At 39.1% G+C, this 26,301-nt stretch overlaps 3 protein-coding genes across 5 annotated transcripts; 1 reads left to right on the top strand and 2 right to left on the bottom strand.

Annotated features, from left to right (window-relative positions):
• The first annotated feature begins 2,178 nt into the window (after positions 1 to 2,178).
• LOC103455392 (transcription factor PIF7-like) lies at positions 2,179 to 5,145 on the top strand. Of its 2 annotated transcripts, none has more exons than XM_008394973.4 (6): positions 2,179 to 2,413; positions 3,286 to 3,784; positions 3,899 to 4,003; positions 4,085 to 4,150; positions 4,259 to 4,636; positions 4,860 to 5,145. In XM_008394973.4, exons 1-6 carry the CDS (start codon positions 2,370 to 2,372, stop codon positions 4,974 to 4,976), a joined length of 1,209 nt encoding a protein of 402 aa, XP_008393195.2. In that variant the 5' UTR covers positions 2,179 to 2,369; the 3' UTR covers positions 4,977 to 5,145. The 2 variants fall into 2 exon arrangements, with proteins under 2 accessions (XP_008393195.2, XP_017192951.2); XM_017337462.3 differs by having other exon boundaries at positions 2,198 to 2,413; positions 3,896 to 4,003.
• A 332-nt stretch (positions 5,146 to 5,477) lies between these two features.
• On the bottom strand, positions 5,478 to 10,859 carry LOC103431230 (probable GPI-anchored adhesin-like protein PGA55). Of its 2 annotated transcripts, none has more exons than XM_029092844.2 (3): positions 10,269 to 10,859; positions 9,712 to 9,766; positions 5,478 to 9,058 (listed from the first exon to the last, which is right to left on the bottom strand). In XM_029092844.2, exon 3 carries the CDS (start codon positions 9,024 to 9,026, stop codon positions 5,733 to 5,735), a length of 3,294 nt encoding a protein of 1,097 aa, XP_028948677.1. In that variant the 5' UTR covers positions 9,027 to 9,058; positions 9,712 to 9,766; positions 10,269 to 10,859; the 3' UTR covers positions 5,478 to 5,732. The 2 variants fall into 2 exon arrangements, with proteins under 2 accessions (XP_028948677.1, XP_028948678.1); XM_029092845.2 differs by having other exon boundaries at positions 10,189 to 10,325.
• Positions 10,860 to 20,877: 10,018 nt separating this feature from the next.
• Positions 20,878 to 22,318, bottom strand: LOC103415288 (protein LATERAL BRANCHING OXIDOREDUCTASE 1). Its single transcript, XM_008353633.4, has 3 exons — positions 21,770 to 22,318; positions 21,315 to 21,642; positions 20,878 to 21,238 (listed from the first exon to the last, which is right to left on the bottom strand). Exons 1-3 carry the CDS (start codon positions 22,240 to 22,242, stop codon positions 20,978 to 20,980), a joined length of 1,062 nt encoding a protein of 353 aa, XP_008351855.2. The 5' UTR covers positions 22,243 to 22,318; the 3' UTR covers positions 20,878 to 20,977.
• Positions 22,319 to 26,301: the final 3,983 nt, after the last annotated feature.

Below are 26,301 nucleotides of genomic sequence, written 5' to 3'. Positions count from 1 at the left end.
GAGAGTCAGAAACCAGACCATCAATGAGACGGAGAGAAAATGAAGGACGGTTGTCCAAATTCGATCAGTTCTGATGGCCCTAAATCCGAATCCACATACACATAGATTAAATGTAGTTTAGAATATCGCCTTCTCAAAAAAGAAAAATTCAGTTCTCATGAAATAGGTCAAACCTGAATAAATCATTGGCTCTTATATTTCAGCACACATAACCCTGCAAAAACATGCACCAGATTCTTCAGCCTGGCTAGCTCTTTTTTTTTCTTTCTTTTCTTTTTTAAAACATCATCTGGTCTTTTCCTGTAACAATAACGCATAACATCTTGCAAGAGATGTTTATATGACTTGTAAATTACCAAGTAGCTCTTAGCCTGACAATTTTAAAAAGAAATACAAAAATTGTAGTCAAGTCACACCCTACGACTACAAAAATGGACATAGATGACTGGTTACTCAATGGCCAATAAGAGCAAGTCAAGCGGTGCCCATTGTCCACTGGATTGGGGACCATTTCAATCCAATTGCCTTCCTCCCTTGCTCCATTCCATGCGGGCGATTGGGCTCGGGGAGGCCAGCTTGAGAGGGGAGGCACGAATCAACGGGCCTAGAGCTTGAAGGCGCTGACGCAAGGCTGACGTTAGTCATGTTATAAAATCAATAAAAAATGTAAAAAATTAATTAAAAATCTGAAAACAAATTTAAAAATTAAAAAAAAAATCTAAAAATTTCTTATCATTATCTTCCATCTTACACCACAATTTTATTTTTTTTCAAATACTTCAGGTTGTAGTTTCTTATTTAATGACATGTGACGCAACGAGACCGATTAAAAATCATATCCGAAATTACAAATAAAATTATTTTTTATTATTTTATAAAATAAAAAATTACTAATATTTTATTACCTATTATCATGGCTATTTAATTTATAGATAGAAATGCAAAAGACAATTACTTTTCATTAAATGTAATTACTGTTCATTGAAGAGGATTTAATAGGCAGTTGTCCTGGGGGCTTCCCACACTGGAAATGCTCTAAAGTCAAAAAGCCACGGCCCCGTCATTTGGCCTATGAAGGAAGGAGGACCACGTATCACGCACACATACATACACGCACACATACACACACGCACACAATATAATATATATATATATATATTGATATTGTGTATAAATTCCTGTAAAAGTTAGGGGTGTGCTATCCACACACCCCTTTTTACTTTTCACACACCCCTTATTAATTTCTGTTCGTTGATCTTCTTCAATTCATCCGATCCGACGGCCAAAAACCAAAAAAGTGTGGGAGAAGTAAAAAGGGGTGTGTGGATATCACACCCCAAAAGTTATTGTTGGTCTCAAGTGGCAGCACAAGATAGACAGAGAGGGAGATAGAGATAGAGAGAGAGAGAGAGATGGCCATGAGAGGACTCAAATTGTCAGTTTTCAACCAAAACTGATCTATCCGTTAAATTTGTTCATAACTTGCATGATATATGTTATAAATCAACCAACCAGACAAGAGGTTGTCTTGAACTTTGAGGCACTGCATAATGTGAGATTGTCAACTTATATCAGCGGCTAAATGATTAAAGGGATAAACTATATTTTCACCAGTTACCCTCTCTCTTTTAAGATTTAAGGAAATTGTGATCGCGTTACGAAATTTGTGTTGAGAGCATCGGTCGTCAAAGGATGAAAAGTCTAGCATGGTAACTTTGTATTAGAGTAGATTATTCATGTAAAATTAATCAAACGCAAAAAACTGTGTAAGGTGATGTTGAGAGTATCCTACACGAAATGACTTGAAGACCCTCGATCTATAGTGGTCTAGGGCAATTGACTTATGAACTTCGTGTTGATGAGAATTTAGAGCGAACTATTCATGTATTAGGTGTAAAAGACCATGTGTACGTGAGACTGAGAGTATCATACGTGATTTGTGAAAGTATAAAACACCACACGAAAAAAAAAAGCAAATGACTTTAAGAACCTTATCTAAAATGGTCCAGGGAGAGGCAAAGCATATATTTTTTTTCTCCTTTCTTCTTTTTAGCTACCACATGTTTTGTGTAAAATCTCCATCACAGCAATGTGAGTATGACACAAAAAAGGGACCAGAAAGACAATGAAATAATAAGAGAGAGTCCAAACTCATATCTCCAACTCATTCATTTGTCGAGAGAGAGAGAGAGAGAGAGAGAGAGAGAGAGAGAGAGAGAGAGAGAGAGAGAGATTTATATAGAGTAGTACTGTGGAGTTCTGATTTGGAATACGATTACTATATTCAAAGGAAAGACGACCAAGAAATAACAAGTCGAAGGAGGAGAGAAAACAGATATCCTCCATTCCTCCTCACGTGTGCATGCATCATGCAGCAGCAGAACCACTCCAACGCCATTCGTCCTGTCCCTTTGTAAGCACCACTGTTCATATTTTCTTTCATAAACCTTTGAATTTTTTGTTGATTATTTATGTAATTTTCTCTCTTAATTTCTGTTTTTTATATGGAGTTTTTATTTTATTTTATTTTATTTTTAAATTTTTTATCAATGTGTAAATTGTGTATGGGATAATTAACCAGAATTTGGTGTTTTTATTCTTTTTCAATGCTATTGCACCAGTAGGATTTATATGCTTTTCTTTTCTAGCTCTATTCTCTTAACTAGAACAATAATGATATTCTTACTATATTTTTGTACCACAATTGTATACCACTTAGTGGCATTTGACGTGGACAGTCACATCATCTAAATTAATTAGCATTTAATTTCAAAATATTAATCAATAATTAATAAAAAGATTGTTACTTAAATGATGATTGTGATATACGAGGAGTCTTCTTCTACCACCTAAGATTATTTAAGTGTTTTAATTAATAAAAATATTGAAATTAAATGATGTAGCTTGTCCAACTCATCTGCCACCTAAGATGATAAAGAAATATGGTATAAAATTGTGATAAGAATAACATTACTCTAACTAGAATCTCGATGTACTCAAAACCTTTGAGTTGTAAAAAACCCAGTTACATGCTATAATTAATCCTTCTTTTCGTAACAATTATCAATCGTGAAATTGAATTCCGAACCTCATCTCATAGATTGAAGAATAAATATCATTAGGCCAAACGGTTATGTACCTTATGCACTTTGGTTTCAAACATTGAGTTTTTAGTCAATTAACTTATTTTTAGACAGTACATTTCGTACTCTTTATTTTTATCAAAATATTTCATCATATATTAGGATTTTCTTGCTCATTCAAACATATATTTTGGATTTACAGGTCTAATTATGACGTCACAGAACTAAAATTGGAAAACGGCCAGTTGGCCATGCATGGGCTTGGTGCGCTTCTTACAGCTCAATCAAATCCCACATGGAGCAGGAGCAGGGCTTGTGACACACTGGAATCAATTGTCGATCAAGCTACATGCCACAAACGTGACCCAAATATCATCCGCCATGACCAGACCCCGGCAAACACAAGCTCGGTGGTTGCATCCTCCGGCGAAACATGGACCGACAGCTCTGTCCAGGTGCCGCCGGCGCAGGGGTGGATAAGAAAACGCAGTCGATCATATTCCGGCTTCTTCGAGAATAACTTTAGTACTAATAGCATTCATGAAGAACATGCAGATCCCAGCAGTTGTGCTAGTCCTGGTGCTAGTGTTAGATTGTGCAGGGACAATCATAAAACTACCTCGACGTTAGTTTCTTTTGAGTCTCCTCCCAGTTTGAAGACCAAAAGCACCGACGAGGATTCGGCCAGTCACGGAGGGCTGGTAAGATACAACATGTACATATTCTTTGAGGCGTCGTGCACTTTAAATGATGCTATGCTACATGTATCACATTTCTCGTCACATCTCTCGCAACTTGTATCTTACAACTAGCAGGAAAACCGAGATGATGGCCGGGAAACCACCAAAGGTGGCGGATCAAGCCGTTCACACTCAACAAGACCAAGGCGAGCTGCTGCTGTTCATAATCAGTCAGAGCGGGTAACAATTTAATTTTGGTCTCCCCCATCTAATAATTTGTGTGCGGAAATCACTTCTCTAACTGAAACTAATTCCGTGCAGAAACGAAGAGACTTGATTAACCAGAAGATAAAAGCTCTGCAAAGGTTGGTGCCAAATGCAAGTAAGGTGAGAAAATTTGATGTGTGCTGAATTACGATCATCATTACTTAATTTAATTTGGAGACAATGTTATTTTTGTGGTTAATTTTGGACTTGTCAAGTGATTAATTACAGACTGATAAAGCTTCAATGCTTGATGAGGTGATCAAATACTTGCAACAACTTCAAGCTCAAGTCCAAATGATGCATAATCTGAGAAATTTCATGGCTAATGGCCATATGAATATGAATATGATGGTGCCTTTAGAAATGCAGCAGCTGCAGCTGCAGCATCTTCATCAAATGTCACTCCTGGCTCATATGGGAATCGGAATGGGATCGCGCATTCATCCTACGCCGGTTGTGGCTGCCGCTCTTCCTTCTTTCATGCCGCCATTTATGATGCCGCTGTTAATCCCACCACACCCTCCTCCTCAAGCAAAGGCAGAACCAACCAGCACGAATAATGGTTCAGACCCTCTACCTGATCCATATTGTGCCCTCCTAGCACAAGTACGTGTTTCCACATACATATGTGAGGAAATGATAGAAAGAAACCTATGTTTGGAAGTACTTCTAGAATAGCTAAAACCAATTTTCAGATAACCAAAAGTGTTTATAACAGAATGCTCACAAGTGTTTTATGCGAGAGCACCTGCTATGTGCTTCCAGAAAGCACTTTCTAAAGAAGCATTGCTAACTTTTGGAACTAATTTGAATAAAACTTGATTTGCAGCAATCAATGAGTATGGACTTGTTCAACAGGATGGCAGCTCTCTATCGACAAGAAGTCACTCCGGCAACAGCAGCGTCAAGCAGCCAGCCGCGGTCAAACCATGTACGAAGGAACTAATGAGGACTCACCTAGCTTCAGGAGATAATAGTTTACGTGATAAGAGAAATACTAATATACGATCTAGTCCCGGGAAAATGCAACTAATTCCAACGTTCTCTGAATTACTAATGGTCTTGTATGCTTGGACTTGTCAATTAAGTCTTAAAGATGATTTCTTCCTATATAATTTTGCTAAAATACCGAATCTGGATGATCGGAAGTCCACATCACAACATCCTGGAAAATGGATGCATGACTCTGTTAAAACCATAACAATTTTGCCCCACACGACATTTTCTGATGTGAGTTTTGAACCATAACAATTAATCTGGCCTCTAGATATCAACGTACTTATTCGTGTTACTGACGTTCTCGACATGTCACACGACAACGACTCATAACCATCTATGGGGGCATCTATGAGAATGGCAGTCACACCATGGTCCCTAATTGTTCATCGCAAGCTTCGTAAATATGTAATTTCGATAAGCAGTAACTAAAAAATCACCAACACGCACGTTGCAGAAACATACAACAGAAAAATAATAGCAATAATGCACAACTCCTTCGGCAAAACAATCAGTATAGCAGTACACACAAGAAAAATGTTTCATATTCTCAGAGAGCCTTCTCACCTTGATTCAGTTTTCTCTTCACTTATGCCTCCGCAACTTCACAAGCTCGCAGAACTTCAATCCCACGCAACCTCCAAAACTACTGCATTCGTGTTTTTTCAGATATGTACAGAAATCATAACTATATGTTTTTGGTATATCAGACTGCATCTTCTGTGTCTGTTTCCGATGCCATGGATTTGGTATCCTGAAGCGAAATCACAGTCTCGAAAGCACCAACCAAGGCCTTGACTTTACTCTTCCTGGACTCAACAAGCCTACTGGCAGTCTCTTCAATCACATTATTCAACAACTTCTGCACATCCTTCCTTCCTGTCACACCTTGGTGTCTCAACACAACTTTCTCAGGACTCGTTTTAGTACTACCATTCAACCCACTATCACCAGCCGCTTTCCTCCTCAAGCTCTTCCCTTGTGAACCTTCCACATCTCGTTTGAAGCTTCTCGGAACAACTTTCTCGCTTTTGAATTTACCACCATTTGACTGGCTGCCATCAACTTCAATCCTCCCAAGGCTTCGCCTTTTGATAAAAGCACCATTTGAGTGACTGTGATCAACTACTTTCCACCAGGGGCTTAACCTTTGGAATACATCACCAATTGACTGGCTGTCACCAACTTCTTTCCTCCCGGCGCTTCCCCCTATTACACCACCTTTACCATTTTGGGTCTCCCCTGCCAATCTTACTCGCCTGAATTTGAGTCTCCTTGTAGTATTGATCTCAGGCTTAATGTCAAGCACCCTTCCTCTCCTAAATGTCAGCTTTCGGGCTGAGCTGTTTTTGCTTTCAGAGCTAAGTATCTCAGACTTTCGAGGCCTAGTACTCTTCCCCACCTTCAAATTTGCTCTTTGATTACCAGTTTTCATTGCTTTGCGTTGAGAGGTGGCGCCATTTTCTTTTTTATGAGTGGACTTGACTGGGGATGCGGACACGGATGATGATGATATGGATGATGATGATAAGGATGACGATGAAGATAAAGGTCTTCGAGTACTACGCCTCAAGCCTTTGTTTTTAGGGGATGGAACAGTAGGTGAACGACCATAACCTCCATTTGCAGTGCGTTTCAAGTTTTTCTTCATAGAGGATGTCGGTGCTCGAGTGGTACCAACTCCCTTCCTAGCTTGTCTCGAGCTTTTGACTTCCGAGGATTGATGTGACGACGACGATAACTTAGGGGCATCGGCACCATTTGGAGTTGGTTCGACAGTACTATTCTCAGTATTAGACTCGATGACATACAAAATCTTTTCTGGAACATCCTTATTGCAGGGTCCCTCAGGTTCAACTTTTCGGGGACCGTTTTGATCTTTCATATGAGACAACCCTTTAAGGTTCTTAAAGCTTCCAGCATTTTCATCGCAGACTCTCTTGACGGGGTGTTTGTAAGTCAAAGAAACAGTTTCAGGCTCTAACATCTTTTTCTCAACCAATACAGGAGTCCTCGGCGGTTTGCTTCTGTTTTTTCTATTGACACTGCTGCTCAAACGTTCGGGTATTTCCTTGCCTTTTCTAGTTCCACTCTTTCCTTGAATACTTGAACCTTGTCCTGTGCAAGAAGATGACTCTACTTGCTCACGCTTCACCTTTGAACCGATGGAACCTTCCATAGAAACTTCAATCTCCTTAATGGGAGTTAAAACCGTTTTTGAAGAGACATTTTCTTTCCTTTTTGATGATAAAGCTCTTTTCTCCATGACACCAGAATGATTAAGTTTCCGTGCTTTAGAATCTGGAGAAGGATTAGGACTGACTGTTGAAATCACTTTTGAATCGTTGGAATCTTCAGCAGAAACATCTATATCTTTATAGGGAGGTGAAACTCTTTTCTGCGTGGCAATAAAATTCTGGGACTCGGAATCTGGAGAAGGCTTAGGATTGATTGTCGATGTCACCTCCGAATTGCTCAGGCTTGGGTCTGATCCTGGGAGAGAAGATTGATCTAATTGCTCAGCCTTCATTTTCGAATCAATCAACTCTTCCATAGAAACGGCTATTTCCTTGGGAGATGAAACTTTCTTTGAAGAAGCAGTTTCTTTCTTCGTCGATGATGAACCTTTTTTCTCCGTGACGACAGAATTATTAAGTTTCAAGGTTTGGGAATGTAGAACAGACCTCGGTCCAGTTGTGGATATTGCCTTTGAATTTCTCAGGCTTAAGGCCGGTTCTGGGAGAGAAGATAGCTCTGATTTCACACGCTTCACCTTCAAACTGGAGGAATCTTCCACAGAAACATCAATATCCTTGGAAGAGGATGGAACCTTTTCTGCAGAAACAATTTCCTTCTTCCTCAATGACAAAACTTTTTTCTCTGTGACAAGAGAATTGTCAAGCCTCTGGGTGTCGGAATCTGGAGAAGGCTTTTGATTGGTTGTGGATATCTGTTTCCTCTCTTTAGCCGATTTTCGCATGGCAGCAGTTGCATTTTCTTCAGATGCATTTCTCACTCCATATTTGCAATAATCATGGCAAGAACCTATTGGAACTCTGAGATAGCGGGACTGAATCCTTCTACCACCCTTTGGTTCCATTTCATGTGGGATCCACAGAACAGAGTTCCTGCTGGTATCCCCAGCATTTGGTTCCATTTTCTGTGGGACCGCTGGCATAGAGTTCCTTCCGATACCACCACCATTGGGTTCTAATTCCTGTGGGATCACTCTGATAGAGTTCCTTCTAACATCCCCACCATTAGGCTCCATTTCCCGTGGGATCACTGGGATAGAGGTCCTTTTGATATCAGCAGGAGGATCTACTTTCTCGATGGAGCTTCTTCTGATATCACCGGCATTAGACTCCATTTCCTGTGGGTTCTCTAGGATAGACTTGCTTCTGATATTTCCACCCTCAGGCTCCTTTTTCTGTGGGATCTCTAGGATAGAGTTCAGTTTGATAGCACTGCCATCGGGTTCTATTTCCCGTGCGACATTTGCAATAAAGTTCCTATCATCATCACTGAGGTCCATGTCCTGCGGGACCACTGGGTTAGAGTTTCTCTCGGTAGAAGGAGAATCAACATTTCCGATAGCGCTCCTTCTGATGTCACCACCATTGGGCTCCCTGTCCTGTGGAATCCCTACGACCGAATTACCTTCGACATCACCACCCTTGGGATCCATTTCCTGTGGGATCACAGGGATAGAGCTCCTTTTGATATGAGGAGGATCAACATTTCCGATAGAGCTCCTTCTGCTATCACTGCCATTGGGCTCTATGTCCTGTGGAACCCCTAGGACAGAGTTACCTTTGACATCACCACCCTTGAGATCCATTTCTGGTGGGATTTCAGGGATGGAATCCCTTCTGATATTACTGTCAACATCTCCCCCATTGGACTCTGGTTCTTGTGGGATCGAATTATTTTTGCCCTTGTCACCACGAAGGTCCAGGACTTGTAGGATCACGGGGATGCCGATGTTCTCTACTTCCATTATGAAGAAGACGACATAGCAAACTGACAACCCTGTAAAGAATTATAATTTCCCAAGAAAGAGTGAGTGAGATAACGCTCACAATAGTTCCAGAAAACAGAAAAAATGCAGATTTCATATTATATCATGAACAGAAACAAAAGCTTGCAAAAGAAGTTAGAGATCACATTGTTATCCAAATACATTCACTGGTTCTTGACGCTTTAACATTTATGGTGAACCTTTTTAAACCTTTACAGTCTCTAATTCTTTCTTTCTGTCCCCATTCTTGTATTAGGGTTTTATCCTTTTTAGTACTCCTGAGAACTTGTCACTGCCACTTCACCTAAAATTTATCGAACACCAGATAATCGAACATTCAACCTCCTAATTCAGATGGCATGCCCTTGAGATACCTCATGCATCAACTTGTGACATTCTACGATCAACGTACCATTTGTGCACCCAAATTCTAAGTCTGTAAAATCCTAGTTGCTACTTGTTAGGAACAAAGTAGCAGCCTCACACACGCTCTAAGAAGATTAATTCAACTTTCATTGCACAAAATGCTTAACACAACCTCATGCGAACATTTCGAAAGATTTCAAATCACCCTATTAAATTGTTAAGCAAAGTAAACACACCACCTAACAGCTAATACAAAGAGCAAGAGGTCTAATGCAGATATGTAAGACATTAGACATACCATGATTGGTCTCCTCGGAGAATTAGTCTCGATTATTCAGCTCGTTGTTCAAAACCTGAAAAACCATACAAAAAGGTACAATCAAGATGAATGCAAAACCATCTACGATCTGCATTTGCAAACATCAATACCAAAACAAGAACAATGTATCTCATACATCACCAAACCGTCGAAATGATAACGGTAACCACAACCAATTCAATTTTTTTTTTCTTTGACACAAGCGATATTCTACACTAATTCATCAAACCACGGAGATGGGGATTCGAACTTGGGTGCAGAGACATGGATTCAAAATTTTCTTATTAAAGATGCGAAGAAAGCATATTTATGATGAGATATCAAACATTTAGGAAAACAGAGACTAGCCCATTTGCAGTTTTCACACAATCATTCATTTCATACAAAAACAAACACAAAAAGTCCATATTTTCACATCAACCATGAAACTAAAATCACAAAACACACAAAACCCACCTGCAATCCGGCACAAAAAATCACATTCCGCGGCGGAAAAAGAAAAATCCAAAACTTGAACAAAGCATCAAAGATCGAACCTTTTTCTTGTGTATCTTCCTATCCCTCTTCTCAATTACAAGAGGATAAAAGACCGCAAAAGGGAGCTGCACAAATTGGTCGTCCCTTACAAAAAGTAGCGATTTATTCGTCGTCGTTGGCTCTGTGAGGATGAGAATGCGCGTTTGTTTTTGTTGCAAATTAAAAATAAATAAACAAAATTAAAGAAAAAAATAAACCCAAAAAACCATCTTTTATGCCTGTTGGGTTTTGGTGGCGGGTCGGCTGCCTTTTTTGGGCTGGAAAGAGAGAGCAGAGGTGGAGGAGAGAGAAAGTTCAAGAGAGAGGAAAAATGGCGGGTACTAACGGTCTTTTTCTGGAAATACATTTATCCGTCTGGGATAATACGATTGAGTGACCTGACTGTGATTCTGGGTTTAAGTGTACTTGTCGTCGGCTGGCTGTATACGATACAAGCATTTCCACTGGAAATATACAGCAATATTTGTACATGTATAAAAGATTCAAACTTTTTGGTTTAATTTTTATGTATTTTTTTCCTTGATTTGATTGAATTGTGCCGGAGAGGAGAAACCAAAGGACCAGTGAGTCGGTGAGACTCATCCTTCTCTAGAACCCTACCGTTTTTGTTACTGGCTTTAAAATTAGCAGTCGGCTAATACAAGACTATAGTTAACGATCGGCCAATACAGGAGGCTTCGACCCCCTTTGTACAGACCCTTGATGATCAACTTCCCACCCTTTATAGAGACCCTCAATACAGAAGGTTCCGACCCCTTCATAATGTGAGCCTAAAAGTGCCAAACATTAACGTATATATTATTTTCTTTACTTTTCGATCCGACGAGAGCACGGTCTGGTACACTACATGTTATAATAGGAGTAGTTAGATGCTTAAAAAAAAAAAAATGACAACTTATACTATGAGACTTGGTGTACCGAGTTGAATTTTAGGCAAACTAAAAAATTTCTAAGTAACATGTGGGGAATCCTAAAAAGTGAACAATTGTAAAAGGTCTATCTCTCAACCTTTTTCTAAAATGTTACTAGACTTGGAAACCCCGCAGCTAGCTCTAACATATTGAACTATTTCGTAACGAAAACTTAGATGTAGCTCATGCCCAGCTGCTTGCAAGTAGAGATTGGCATGAAAATTGTGAAATCGAATTGAACCACGAAAATTTTTGTTGAAACAAAAATAAGTTAACTTAGGTTCAAGAATCGAACTGAACCGTTCATACCGGTTTTGTTTATGGTTTTCATGTTGGTGGAACTGCTTAGAACCAAACCGAACCGTGAATATTAATAATCAATTGGATTTTGAAATTTTTGTGAATTCTGACGGTTTGATCATGCTTCTCAACAAGAGTGCTTTTAGTCTTTCGTTTCTAGAATGTTAAATTAGTAAACCAAAATGGGTATGGTAAGCTAAATTTGTTAATTATGTGTTTGTGTTTTGTGAATTAATTATTATTGACATGATAACATTTATTAGCTTTGTAAAGTTTTGGTAGCCATTTAACTTCTAAATCTTCTTCTATTGTAGCTCATCATTCTTTTATGATTGGTCATGTTATTCATTGTGTGATTTAATTACTATCTTTTAGTATAAAAATCCTTTGACCTTTTTATGTAATCTAAATTGCAAGATTAAAATGATTTAGTACTTGGAGCCGTAAACAGGTATGAACCGAACCGAAACCGTCGTGAACTGAAACGTACAATTTTAATGTTAAATTTAAGCGGAATTGAAGGTACCGCACCGCGCCCACCCCTATGCACAAGTTGGGTATACGTTAGGGGTGGTATCATCTATATGGTAACATGTTCATTTGTATAATAAGAGTGGACGACGAAAAAGTTTAATCAAAGCGACGTACACATAAAACGTAACACGAAAGAAGGTTCTAGAAGCTTCCGGAAGCAGCTCACGCAAACATTGCCTGGCATTGGATGCTTGGGGGAATAAAAAGAAATTGAAAAGAATAGAAAGAAAATAGAAAATCGGTTGAACCGGTTGAACCGTTTGAAAGCGGACAAACGGTTGAGAGTGGATCTTCTGGACCTTTAATGGATGTGCTCACTTTGTGGTCCAATGATTAAGTGAAACGTATTTATGAACGTAGCTTTTTAAACTTTGTTGTAAAATTTAATACGTGTCAATATATAATTGGGCAGACAGAGAGGGCACACTCATTTTATGTGGAGAAGATCATACCTCTCCAAACAGTTTTCTCTCTTCTCTCTTCTCTCTTCCCTCTCCCCGCAAATCTCTCCTCTCTCTCTCTCTTGCATCCGAACTGTTTTCTCTCCCCTCTCCTCTCTCCTCTCTCCCCTCTCACGGGCCAGTCACACGCAATGCGCTACCTCCTCAACTTTCCAGCTTCTATATATACATATACATATATGTGACAGTGAGTGCGGTGTGCAGAGCTGAGAGCGAAGTGAAATATAGGCTACAGAGGGGAGAGAGAGAGCGCTATCAAGGAAGGGAGAGAGCAGCTTCACGTCTGGTAACCTCTCTTTTTACTGTTCCTTCCTCTGTTTAGATATGAAATACATTTCTGTTTTCTGTGTTTAACTCATTTCTAGAAATATGAAATACATTTCTGTTTTCTGTGTTTAACGCATTTCTAGAAACGACGCTCTTTGTACTATATATATTTATAGATCGAAGGAGACTTATGCTTCATGTAATTGCAGCATCATGGGGAAGATCCGAAAGCTCATGCATGGTGTACACTCGGGATGGAAACGTATGAGGGCTTGGAAGCCGCCGGGTTTATTGCCGGAATCTGGAAAATAACATCCCGAGTTGCATTCGTTAAAAACCTTCACCAAAACACCTAAGATGGGTCATAACTAGGGTTCGATCGATCTACCATGAAGGCTAGAGAGAGTCCTGAGGCGTATGGATTTCAGAGGTTGTATGGATTTCAGAGATAACGAGGGTCAGGAAGAATTGGGCAAGCAATGTTACAGCACAACATTCAATGAATATTTGGCAAAGACTTATCTAAAATAAGATTCTTGATCAGAATTCAATATCATGACAACAGATCACAAACACCAGAATTCAATATCATGACAACAGATCACAAACACCAAGAACATTAAATTGAGTGGCCTTGTTTTATGCAGAGAGAACCCTCACTTGGTGCGAGCTTCAACAGCCTGCAAGCTCTTTTCAGCTTCAACAACCTTCTTCACCGTTTTCTGCTCCTTCTTATCTGGGTGATAGCTGACTGCTTTTCCCTTCCAGAGACCAGCCTTCTTCAAAATTTGTGCAGCCCTGACATCCTCCTCTGTCTCTGCATAGAGGGGATTGCCATGGTTAAAGGTGGGAGCAATGTCCTCCTAGACCAAGATCATGGACTGACTGTTGATATCACTTTTGAATCGGTGGAATCTTCAGCAGAAACATCTATATCCTTGTAGAGAGGTGAAACTCTTTTCTGCGTGGCAATAGAATTCTGGGACTCGGAATCTGGAGAAGGCTTAGAATTGATTGTCGATGTCACCTCCAAATTGCTCAGGCTTGGGTCTGATCCTGGGAAAGAAGATTGATCTAACTGCTCAGCTTTCATCTTCGAATCAATCAACTCTTCCATACAAACGGCTATTTCCTTGGGAGATGAACCTTTCTTTGAAGAAGCAGTTTCTTTCTTCGTCGATGATGAACCTTTTTTCTTCATAACGTCAGAGTTATTAAGTTTCCAGGTTTGGGAATGTGGAACAGACCTCGATCCAGTTGTGGATATCACCTTTGAATTTCTCAGGCTTAAAGCCTGTTCTGGGAGAGAAGATGGCTCTGATTGCACACGCTGCACCTTCAAACTGGAGGAATCTTCCATAGAAATATCAATATCCTTGGAAGAGGATGGAACCTTTTCTGCAGAAACAATTTCCTTCTTCCTCAATGACAACTTTTTTCTCTGTGATGGCAGAATTGTCAAGCTTCTTGGTGCCGGAATCAGAAGGCTTTTGATTTGTAGCGGATATCTGTTTCCTCTCTGTTGCCGATTTTAGCATTGCGGCAGTTGCATTTTCTTCAGAAGCATTTCTCAGTCCATATTTGCACTAATCATGGCAGGAACCTGTTGGAGCTCTGAGATATCGGGACTGAATCCTTCTACCACCCTTTGGTTCCATTTCAAGTGGGATCCACGGAACAGAGTTCCTGCTGGTATCCTCAGCATTTGGTTCCATTTTCTGTGGGACCGCTGGCATAGAGTTCCTTCCGATACCACCACCATTAGGTTCTAATTCCTGTCGGATCACTCTGATAGAGTTCCTTCTAACATCACCACCATTAGGCTCCATTTCCAGTGGGATCACTGGGATAGAGGTCCTTTTGATATCAGCAGGAGGATCTACTTTCTCGATGGAGCTTCTTCTGAAATCACTGGCATTAGACTCTACTTCCTGTGGGCTCTCTATGATAGACTTGCTTCTGATATTACCACCCTCAAGCTCCTTTTTCTGTGGGATCTCTAGGATAGAGTTCTGTTTGATAGCACTGCCATCGGGTTCTATTTCCCGTGCGACAGTTGCAATAAAGTTCCTATCATCATCGCTGAGATCCATGGGATAGTGTTTCTCTCAGTAGAAGGAGAATCAACATTTCCAATAGAGCTCCTTCTGATGTCACCACCATTGGGCTCTATGTCCTGTGGAATCCCTACGACCAAATTACCTATGACCGAATTACCTCCAACATCACCACCCTTCGGATCCATTTCCTGTGGGATCACTGGGATAGAGCTCCTTCTGCTATCACTGCCATTGGGTTCTATGTCCTGTGGAACCCCTAGGACAGAGTTACCTCTGACATCACCACCCTTGAGATCCACTTCCGGTGGGATTTCAGGGATGGAATCCGTTCTGATATTACTGCCAACATCAACCCCATTGGACTCTGGTTCTTGTGGGATCGAATTATTTTTGCCCTTGTCACCACTAAGGTCCAGGACTTGTAGGATCACGGGGATGCCGATGTTCTCTACTTCCATTATGAAGAAGACGACATAGCAAACTGACAACCCTGTAAAGTATTATAATTTCCCAAGAAAGAGTGAGTGAGATAACGCTCACAATAGTTCCAGAAAACAAAAAAAATGCAGATTTCTTATTGTATCATGAACAGAAACGAAAGCTTGCAAAAGAATTTCGAGATCACATTGTTATCCAAATAAATTCACTGGTTCTCAAAGCCTTAACATTTATGGTGAGCCTTTTTAAACTTTTGACAGTCCCTAATTCTTTCCTTATATCTTTTCCCATTCTTGGATTAGGGTTTTATCCTTTTTAGTACTCCTAAGAACTTGTCACTGCCACATCGCCTAAAATTTATCGAACACCAGATAATCGAACATTCAACCTCCTAATTCAGATGGGATGCCCTTCAGATACCTCATGCATCAACTTGTGACATTCTACGATCAACGTACCATTTGTGCACCCAAATTCTAAGTATGTAAAATCCTAGTTGCTACAAAATGCTCAAGAAGATTAATTCAACCTTCATTGCACAAAATGCTTAACACAACCTCATGCGAACATTTCGAAAGATTTCAAATCACCCTATTAAATTGTTAAGCAAAGTAAACACACCACCTAACAGCTAATACAAAGAGCCAGAGGTCTAATGAAGATATGTAAGACATTAGACATACCATGATTGGTCTCCTCGGAGAATTAGTCTCGATTATTCAGCTCGTTGTTCAAAACCTGAAAAACCATACAAAAAAGGTACCATCAAGATGAATGCAAAGCCATCTATGATCTGCATTTGCAAACATCAATACCAAAACAAGAACAATGTATCTCATACATCACCAAACCGTTGAAATGATAACGGTAACCACAACCAATTCAATTTTTTTTCTTTGACACAAGCGATATTCTACGCTAATTCATCAAACCATGGAGATGGGGATTCAAACTTGGGTGCAGAGACATGGATTCAAAATTTCCTTATTAAAGATGCGAAGAAAGCATATTTATGATGAGATATCAAACATCTCGGAAAACAGAGACTAGCCCATTTGCAGTTTTCACACAATCATTCATTTCATACAAAAACAAACATAAAAAGTCCATATTTTCACATCAACCATGCAACTAAAATCACAGAACACACAAAACCCATCTGCAATCCGGCACAAAAAATCACATTCCGCGGCGGAAACAAAAAATCCAAAACTTGAACAAAGCATCAAAGATCGAACCTTATTCTTGTGTATCTTCCTATCCTCTTCTCAATCACGAGAGGAGAAAAGACCGCAAAATTGGTCAACCCTTACAAAAAGTGGCGATTTATTCGTCTTCGGTGGCTGTGTGAGGATGAGAAAGCGCGTTTGTTTTTGTTGCAAATTAAAAATAAATAAACAAAATAAAAGAAAAACATAAATCCAAAAAACCATCTTTTATGCCTTTTGGGTTTTGGTGGCGGGTCGGCTGCCTTTTTTTGGCTGGAAAGAGAGAGAGAGAGAGTTCAAGAGAGAGGAAAAATGGCGGGTCGTAACGGTCTTTTTTCTGGAAATACATTTATCCGCCTGGGATACTACGATTGAGTGACCTAACTGTGATTCTGGGTTTAACGACAAACACGCGCCAACAAACGAATTTACCTTCCGTTTTTAGTTCTCTTTTCTTAATTTTTGGCCTTGAATGTAATTTGTTATAATTGAGGGTTTTTTTTCTTTTTTTTAGCAAAGATAGGATATTTTATATCAAATTCATCTAAGTTGCGAGGACGAACACGAAATTTCGAGCGCATAAACGAAACTCGATTTAAATAGAATACAAGGAAGTGGACAACTTACCACCAAGGAAATAATTTTGACCCTCCAAAATCACTTCAAATAGCTTCACAAAGTGAAAATTGGAGTGTCAAAATCAACCCCTTATTTCATAAGCCTTAATTGATCAGGGAAATTGTAATTACTCGATATAAATTTAAATTACTATAGCTACTTAATCACTAGTTGACATTACTAAAATCCATTTTGGACTGATGGGGAAATTATAGGTCCGGAACCAGGTCATGGAAGCAGCAATCGTTGGTATGAACCCTATCAAGCTGCGGTTGTAGTGGACTGAGAAAGTGATATGGTAATTTTTTTATTTGAAAAAGGGACCAACTAGTGGCTTTGTCATGTCAATCTATCTTTTTAGGGTTTGGTGTAACATCCCACATCGCTCAGATGAGTGGATTCTGTAAGCCTTATATGTATATTATCATCTCTACCTAGCATGAGACATTTTGAGAGTTCATTGGCTTCGGGTTCTATCGAAACTCCGAAGTTAAGCAAGTTCACGCAAGAGCAATCCTATGATGAGTGACCTACTGAGAAGTTCTCAGGTGAGTTTCCAAAAACAAAACCGTGAGGGCGTGGTTGGGGCCAAAAGCAGACAATATCGTGCTAAAGCAGAGTCGAGCTCGGGATGTGGTGGGGGCCCGGGTCGGGATGTGACAATTTGGTATCAGAGCCAATCCCTAGCCGGATGTGTGCCAACGAAGACGTCGGGCCTCTAAGGGGGGTGGATTGTAACATCCCACATCGTCCAGAGGAGTGGATCATGTAAGCCTTATATGTATATTATCATCTCTACCTAGCACGAGGCTTTTTAGGAGTTCACTGGCTTCGGGTTCCATTGAAACTCCGAAATTAAGTGAGTTCGCGCGAGAGCAATCCCATGATGGGTGACCTACTAGGAAATTCTCGTGTGAATTCCATAAACAAATCTGTAAGGGCGTGGTCGGGGCCCAAAGCGGACAATATCGTGCTACGACAAAGTTGAGCCCGGGATGTGGTGGGGGCTCGGGCCGGGATGTGGTGGGGGCTCAGGCCGGGATGTGACAGTTGGAAAGACTCACAGATGCTCTCCCTGACCACTATCTTGCGATTCACCACACAAGATGAGATTGTACATTTCTCATATACGCAGCCGGTCTTATTTTAGACCATTTAATTAATTAGTCGTTAAGTAATTAAGATTCATGTTACATGATTTAGAAGTTCTACGTCAAATGCTTAGAGATATATATACATAGGTTTTCCGAAACCTAACATGTTGTGCAATGTCTTAAATTATAACTTGTATATATAATAATCACTAGTGAGTTGTCTGATAACCCCCAGGCCCCATGCCAGCTCCCCGTCTCTGAGCAGACAGTCAGAGGAAAATACACTTCAGGCCCCATGTCAGCTCCCCATCCATGTGCTAATAGCCAGAGGAAACACACTCTAGGCCTTATGCCAACACCAAACCGTCGCCCGGGATGGACCAGAATCTATCCCTACATCTCGTAGCGGAAAGGACCACTAGGTAAGTACAAAACCACTTAACATATATATATTGAAAAACAACTTCATAGTATAAACTCATCTATCATCTATACTATAAAGAGGCGTTCGAAACATGTTCTAAATATCATATCGTCATCCATCAAATATTCTATAAGAACATGGGTTATAGGAAAAATAGTAATAATTCAAACTAGCCTCAGTAAGCATGTTATCTCAAAGCGTCTCATAAAACATAATTGTTAAATCATGCTTTTCAAGTATGCATTTCTACTATCAAAACATGCATTTTAGAAGGGGTCAACTCACTGTACTTAGCCACCGAAGAGCCACGCAACTAGCGAAGACAGAAATGCCACTATAATTGCCCCTAAGCACATAAAGGGTCCAATTAATAAAACTATATAATAGCAATTGAATTTGGAAAAACGAACGTAAAAAACGGATTCAGGACGTCGAAATTAGCCTAGGAGAGGTTATGGGTTAAGGGTTTTGGACTTGGGTTAGGGTTTAGGGTTTTGAAAGCTTAAAAGGTTGGCTTAGGATGCACGGGCCTAATGCCCTAAAGGAAAATGGCCTAAAGGCCTTTAGTTTAGTAAATAAAAATAAAAACAACTTAAAGTAAAGGGTTTTTGGGTTTTAAGGAGGACGAGCCTAAGGCCCTGATTTAAAATGGCCCAAGGGCCTTTTACATTAAAACAATAAATAAAATAAATAATAAAAACTGAAATGGGTTTTGGGTTGGGCTCGGCAGGAAAGGCCCAAAGGCCTTGGGATTTCTAGGTTGCCGGATTCAAAGGAAGGAGAAGGCCAGATTTCGGCCGGAAAGCTACACCAACTTTAAATGGCCATAACTTTGTCAAAACTCAACGAAATCGAGTGATTCAAAAAGGAAAGTTGTAGTACTCAGCGAGACGAATAGATTGGTACCTTGCAAGCCGGCCAACTAGCCGTAGTTTGGCTGGAAATTGCATCGAAATTGGCGGTGCTCGTCGGAAAATATGGAGAATGCTCCCTGAGTAGTTTTCACGTTTAAACCTTCACCAAAAACCACTTTTTAGCAACCACTAAGCCTTCTAGACTACTAGGGAGGAAGATGGAAGAGTTGTTCAACTTACCTTCGTTGGAAAACACTTGCACAGTGATTGTGCATAGTGCCAAAGATAGACCGGAGATGTGAGGGAGAGAATGGAGGTCTAAGTGATGGTGATGGGTGGTGCGTTGTGGCCAGTTGGGTGTGAGGATGAGTGTGTGTGTGTGTGTCATCGGAGAGCCACAGTGGTGGGTGCGTGAGTGTGGTGCTCAGGTCGAAAGAGAGAGAGCAGAGAGAGTTGAGAGAAGAAATAGGGAAAGAAAAGGGTCACGGGGGACACACAAATAAAGGGGTGGGCCTCTTGGGCTCACCAATTAAGAATTAAAAACCATTTTAACATAAAATAGGGGTGGGGTTTAATACGAGAACACGGTTTGGTACACCAAATTTCATAATAGGAGTAGTTAGATGCTTGAAAAAACAAATTTGACAACTTATATTATGAGACTTGGTATATCAAGTTGGATTTTCGGCAAACTAAAAAATATCTTAGTGACATGTGGGGTATCCTAAAAACTGAACAATTGTAAAAGGTCTATCTCTCAACCTTTTTCTAAAATGCTACTAGACTTGGAAACCCTGCAGCTAGCTGTAACATATCGAACTTTTTCGTAACGAAAACTTAAACGTGGCTCATGCCCAGCGGGTGCCGCCCTGATATACACAAATAGAGATTGGCATAAAATCCGTGAAACTGGACTGAACCGTTCATACCAGTTTCGTTTTTGGTTTTCATGTTGGTAGAACTGCTCATAACCGAACCGTGAATATAAATAATTAATTGGATTTTGAAATGTTTGTGAAGTTCGACGGTTTGATCATGCTTCTCAATAAGAGTGCTTTTAGTCTTTCGTTTCTAGAATGTTAAATTAGTAAACCAAAATGGTGTTACTATTGTTCCTATTGTTATTTTGGAAGGTCGTGACAGTTCGTGCTGGCCTCAGAGAAATTTTGTGATGATAACACCGTCATATGATGTTACTATTGTTCTTATTGTCTTTTTCTTTACAGGATGCCGTCTCAAACGTCGAAGGAAATAAAAAATTCAACTAAGGTAGACATAGATTAGATGGCATTTGTGATAGGATGCTAACTTTCAACATACAATATTGCAGAATTTTGGACTTGATCAAGAGCTCTTGTTCTGTTCTTTACTAAGTTGATTTGATTCTTTTTGGACAGAGCTTATAAAGGAGGTAAATGATATATTTTTTAGCTTCGTAGTTAAATTTAAACACAGGAGGAGGTATTATTCTCTGGATGGATATATACACAGCATGGCATGTGCAGGAAGCTAAAATGACATTCTCTCCTTGGAATCAAATTATTCCGATATTTTGAAATGAGAAATCTGGATGTTTTCGGTGTTAAGCTTCTTGAAGTTACTGAGCTTTCTGTGAGTAATAAACTTTCCCCAGCAGTAGGGCTTGTACTTAGCAGGGTTTTGTTCATTGATCAGCTCCTCCAATGGCTTGACTTGTGTGTAGTGAGCTGGGTTGAGGAAGTAGGGAATGGAAAACCTTTCCTTCTCCGAATTCACCATCGCCCTGTGCTCCACGCTTTCGTATCTCTCGTTGCTCCAAACCTGCATAAACATATCCATTTGTTATATATGCGAATGAAGCTGAATGCGAGGACTTAGGAAGTTCGAAGATTGGTACCTGAATAACGTCACCGACATTGATGATAAAGGCGTTTGGGGTAGGTTTAACCCGTATCCACACTCCGTCTGTTTTTCTCTTCACTTCCAGCCCTCCAACATCATCCTGAGCCAGCACTGTCAAAGCACCGCCATCCTTGTGCCGGCCAACGCCGAGAGCTAACTGAGGTGAAGGGCAAGGCGGATAGTGGTTGAGTCTGAGAAAACTGGTTTGGTTTTTGAAGTAGCTGTTGAACCTGTCTTTCGGCAAGCCTAGGCCCAAGGCAATTAATCCCATCAACTTTAGAGCTAGATTTTCGACTTCTCGAGCATATTCTTCACAAGCATTCCTGGTCAAGGAATTCGGTCTAACTCTTAGATTGATACAATTTCGATTACAAGTACATGTTTATATAATTACCAATTGCAAATTAAAGTGTTATGTATTCAGTATTTTCTTAGTGATCATTGAGTTACCTTAGTTCAGGAGGATACTCCGGCCATTGGTTATACCACTCCGTCTCTTCCGTGTCCTCCGGGTCAGGCGAAGCCGGGACTAACGTAGGCTCTTCCACAGTGAAATCAAACACCTCCTTCCAGTCCCTGACATTCTTGGTATGCTCGGTATCATAATAACCCAACACATTCCCTTCATCCCTTCTAATCTTCCTCTTCTCCTCCAAAGGCAGCGCAAAGAACTTCCGAGCAGCAGCTTCGATCCTTTGGCGCTTCTCCAACAGAACCCCGTGGTTGATCACTTGGAAGAAACCCCAGTCCTTGCATGCATTGCCTATTTCTGCAACAAGCCCTTCAAAGACTCTGGGGTCGGTAACGGAGTGTGGAGAGTTTATCAGAGAGAGGTCGATCAACGGTATGCCTTCGACTTCGGTGGCGGAGAGTTTTGGCCTGTGCTCGGGGTCTTGGATGAAAGCTGGATCAACCTCTCCCATGGCTGCTGATTGTGATTTTAGAAGGTTGCTAGTGGACGGGGTTTTGTAATGGTTTTATGGTGGGAGTTGCTGAAGTTTCACATACTGAATCTGGACGGGTTTTTGTTAATTAGGAGGATAGAGTTTCTCGGTTTCTTTTGGACGGTTGCGTGAGTCATCTTTTTCTTTACTATGATGTCATTGCAAACGTAGAGCCACATAACTGGAAGAGACTGATCAGTGTCTTTCGCTTTGCATTGAGTTCAAATCCAATTTCCCAACTATGTATTAGGGTAGTTTAGAATATTGTTTTTTGTCGCAAAAAAGAAATAATACTATGTTGAGCATGAATCTTACATTTATAAAATGAGTGATATTGTATGTGTTTATAAATAATTGAGCTACTTCTTATATTACCATTGATTTTATGATCGAACCTCAACTTCTTCATGGTATAAGAACAGGTTGTCCCACGTGTTAAGTCTAATGGCTGGCTATACGAGCTCTATGTTCCCTGAGTTGTGTTGTCCATGTTTTAGGCTTAAAAATAACCATACGTGAGAAAGACGTGTTGAAAATGAATCTCATATTGATGGGATGATGGACCTTACGTGCTTATAAATAGTTGGACCACTTCCCATTTTAACAATTAGTTTTACGATGGAATCTCAACTTCTTAATACTAAAAGACTTTTACTTAACCAAGAGGTTGTCTTTGTGTTGTTTTGTATTGCTCGTTGACGGATTTGACTTCAATAGAGAGATTGGAGAGAATTGTAATGGGAGAGGAAGGAAAAAAAAGGTGAAGCGGAAAGAGGTTTATATTTATATTTTATATTTTTTTAATGATAAGTGAGGGAATAAAATTAAAAGTAAAATTTGGTTGCACGAAATAACATTATTGTCCAATGTTTGTACCATATTTTATTAATCTCGAAATACTGAGCATTGGTCATCTTGATACCTTCGGGTACCAAGAGATGGGTGAACCGAGCTGATGAGAATTTAAATAAGCAGGAGATGGGTGAACCACGAGAAGAAAAGTATGCTACTTTTTACTAAAATTAGAAGGAATTTAAAAATATCTCAGCATCACACTGCCTGGAAGTACAACTCTTAAGGAGAAAGTGAGAATTAAGGAGGTATTCTCCAGATTTTTCTGAAAAGATCCTTTTACAAATTTTCACCCAATATCTCCTATGTATGATTATAGGTTAAACTAGAAATTAGGCCCGTGGCAACCAGCTATTTCAGGTGTAATCGGATGAATAAAACACAATTAAGTTGAATAAATTCAACACAATTATGAACAAACACAAGGATACATGAGTGAACGAGGTCAATAAGTTAAGCAGTTTTGCTTTTATATACATTCAAGTGAGTTGGCATATAGATACATTGTACAATGAGTGGGAAGAAACTAAATGTCTTTGATTATAAAGAGATGGTTTCCAAAAAAGTTCTGTTTCCTTAAGAAACAGAAGAAATATTTAGTTCACACATATAATATGTGTCATGCAGTGTAGGCAACCATTTCAACAGGTAATTAAAAATAGAAAGTGTTGAGGACTTGTTCAAGTAGCTAATTTTGTAACCACAACTGTTCAAAGGCAAAAATAAGCAGAAGGTTTGTTTTCATACGAAACTGAAGAAACAGAAGCAAGCTGCAGTTTACACGTATTTCCCCTGCAGGTAAGATGGCAAAATATATGTCTTGCAGCCTACATACCTCAATTGTGCAACATATGCCTTACACTTGAAAAATATCAAAAATCGAGTACAAATTTGTAAATCATACGAATTCTCTCATATGCTTTGTAAATCTACCAAGATTGGTAATAACATGCTACTCAGCAGAACATTCATTATTCACCCATTAGTATTTAGCATCTACACTGAGTCACTAACATACATTGCTAAGTTAGGACTCTGTTATACTCATCATCCATGATCAATGTAAACATATTTTTCATAGCTACACTCCCCATTGACATACACTGACATAGCATCTACTTTTTTGCTGACCTTATTTGCTCAGTTAAGCAATAACCAACATACACAATCTAACAATCATAGCAGCTACACCAATCATCCATCAATGGGCAGAAATACAAATACTATTATATTGGGGTACCAATCATCCAATTCGAATGTCGTTTGGAACAAATACACCAACCATTCAATTGGAATGGGGTTTGGTACAAATACATTTTTCCATTAACTGGATATTCAATTAACTGTGATTAAAAAAACATTACCAAACAAAAGCTAATTTTCTAAAGAAAATAAGTGTTTTATACCTGCCAATTCCATAGGCCTGTATGAGCCCAAAATTGAGGGATGGTGACATCTCCAATTTCGAGTTGGGGATCTGCATTTCCTGCAATTCCATAGTGTACAACACCTTTCACCTTGAATAGGGTTTGTAGTATTTGAGTTGAGATGCCTGTATTGAGCTTTTCACAGGCTTCTACATCAATTTTTTTCCAGCAGGTTTCTACAGAAAATACTTCAATAATATTGAATGATACGGGAAATAAACAGTTCAGATTTACACTAAAAGATTTAAAAATTGTGAAAGTCGAATCTAACGGATAATACACTTGTAGTATTGAAGCCGGACACTGTTTCTACATCATTTATTAAATACATTATCTATAATGCACTGACCAAAGAAATTAATCAAAGTAAAACAGATGGTCAATTGCATAATTAAACATACCATGCTCAATCCAGTCCTAACAATTATAACCTTTTTGTCTTCCAATCGTCCGATTCGAAACCTTCTTCTTGTCAAATTGAGTATGTAGAATTCGGTCCAAAGTTATTTTTCATTCAATTACAATATTCTATGTATTTATAAATTTCAGAGCAGAACGTGCAAAGGCAAGAAAAGCAACAACAACATAACTCATATATACCATGAGCTATAAATTTTAGCAAATGATACTGATTTCCGCATACTCATTATTCTCCATATACACTTGTGTTTATTTTGGTCATTTGAATTGACTAAAAAAATAAAAAAAATTAAAGGACAAAAATTCAACAAAGGTGCAGAATAAGAAAATAGTGTGAGAAATCAGTTTCTTTTAGGAAATATATGTACATAGCACTCAAAGATAATTATATAAACTTAATGAATATATATATATATATATAATTTTATGCTTACCAGCAAAATCCAAATACGGTAGCTTCTGATCAGCCACAAAGCTTGTAGACTGAAGTTCTAACCAGAGAAATCTTTGAAAAAGGCAGATCAGATTGATGAGGAAATAAAAACTTTATGTTCAAATGCGAAAAGCAATTCAAAAAACGAAAAAACTTGAGAACTAATCGAAACCCAATAGAGAAAAACGAAAATCCAGAGAAACCCACTAACATGTTGGAAGAGTGATAGCCATGCTAACCTTCCCCATTTTGACAGGAAGAATAGCAGAGTGTGACATAACCATTCGAAAAACTGTAGTAGCAGGTTTCCAAATCATTGAAGATAATAAATGAATAGCTAGAGACATTGAGAATAGTTTTCTTCATTACTTAAACAATAGACTGAAGTTCTAACCAGAGAAATCTTTGAAAAAGGCAGATCAGATTGATGAGGAAATAAAAACTTTATGTTCAAATGCGAAAAGCAATTCAAAAAAACGAAAAAACTTGAGAACTAATCGAAACCCAATAGAGAAAAACGAAAATCCAGAGAAACCCACTAACATGTTGGAAGAGTGATAGCCATGCTAACCTTCCCCATTTTGACAGGAAGAATAGCAGAGTGTGACATAACCATTCGAAAAACTGTAGTAGCAGGTTTCCAAATCATTGAAGATAATAAATGAAGGGGTTTCTCCATTTTAATCCTTGATAACGATTGAAATTCAATTAAAACCTTATGTTAGATTATATATTCATTATAGTCCTTTGACTAAATTTCCATGTCAGCATAAATATTAAAATTTATATTTTCTTGTTTTGAAATATTTAATGCGTTTTTTGGGTTCCTATAATGCCCCTATTAAATATTTGATTTTAATTTGCTCCATATTTTTTGGCATTGATTATTGTTTGACTTTCTAAAAT

This window comes from Malus domestica, chromosome 14 (genome assembly GCF_042453785.1).
Source record: "Malus domestica chromosome 14, GDT2T_hap1".
Lineage (NCBI taxonomy): Eukaryota > Viridiplantae > Streptophyta > Magnoliopsida > Rosales > Rosaceae > Malus > Malus domestica.
The sequence above is the reverse complement of the archived record's forward strand: the minus strand, read 5'-3'. Positions and strand labels throughout refer to the sequence as shown.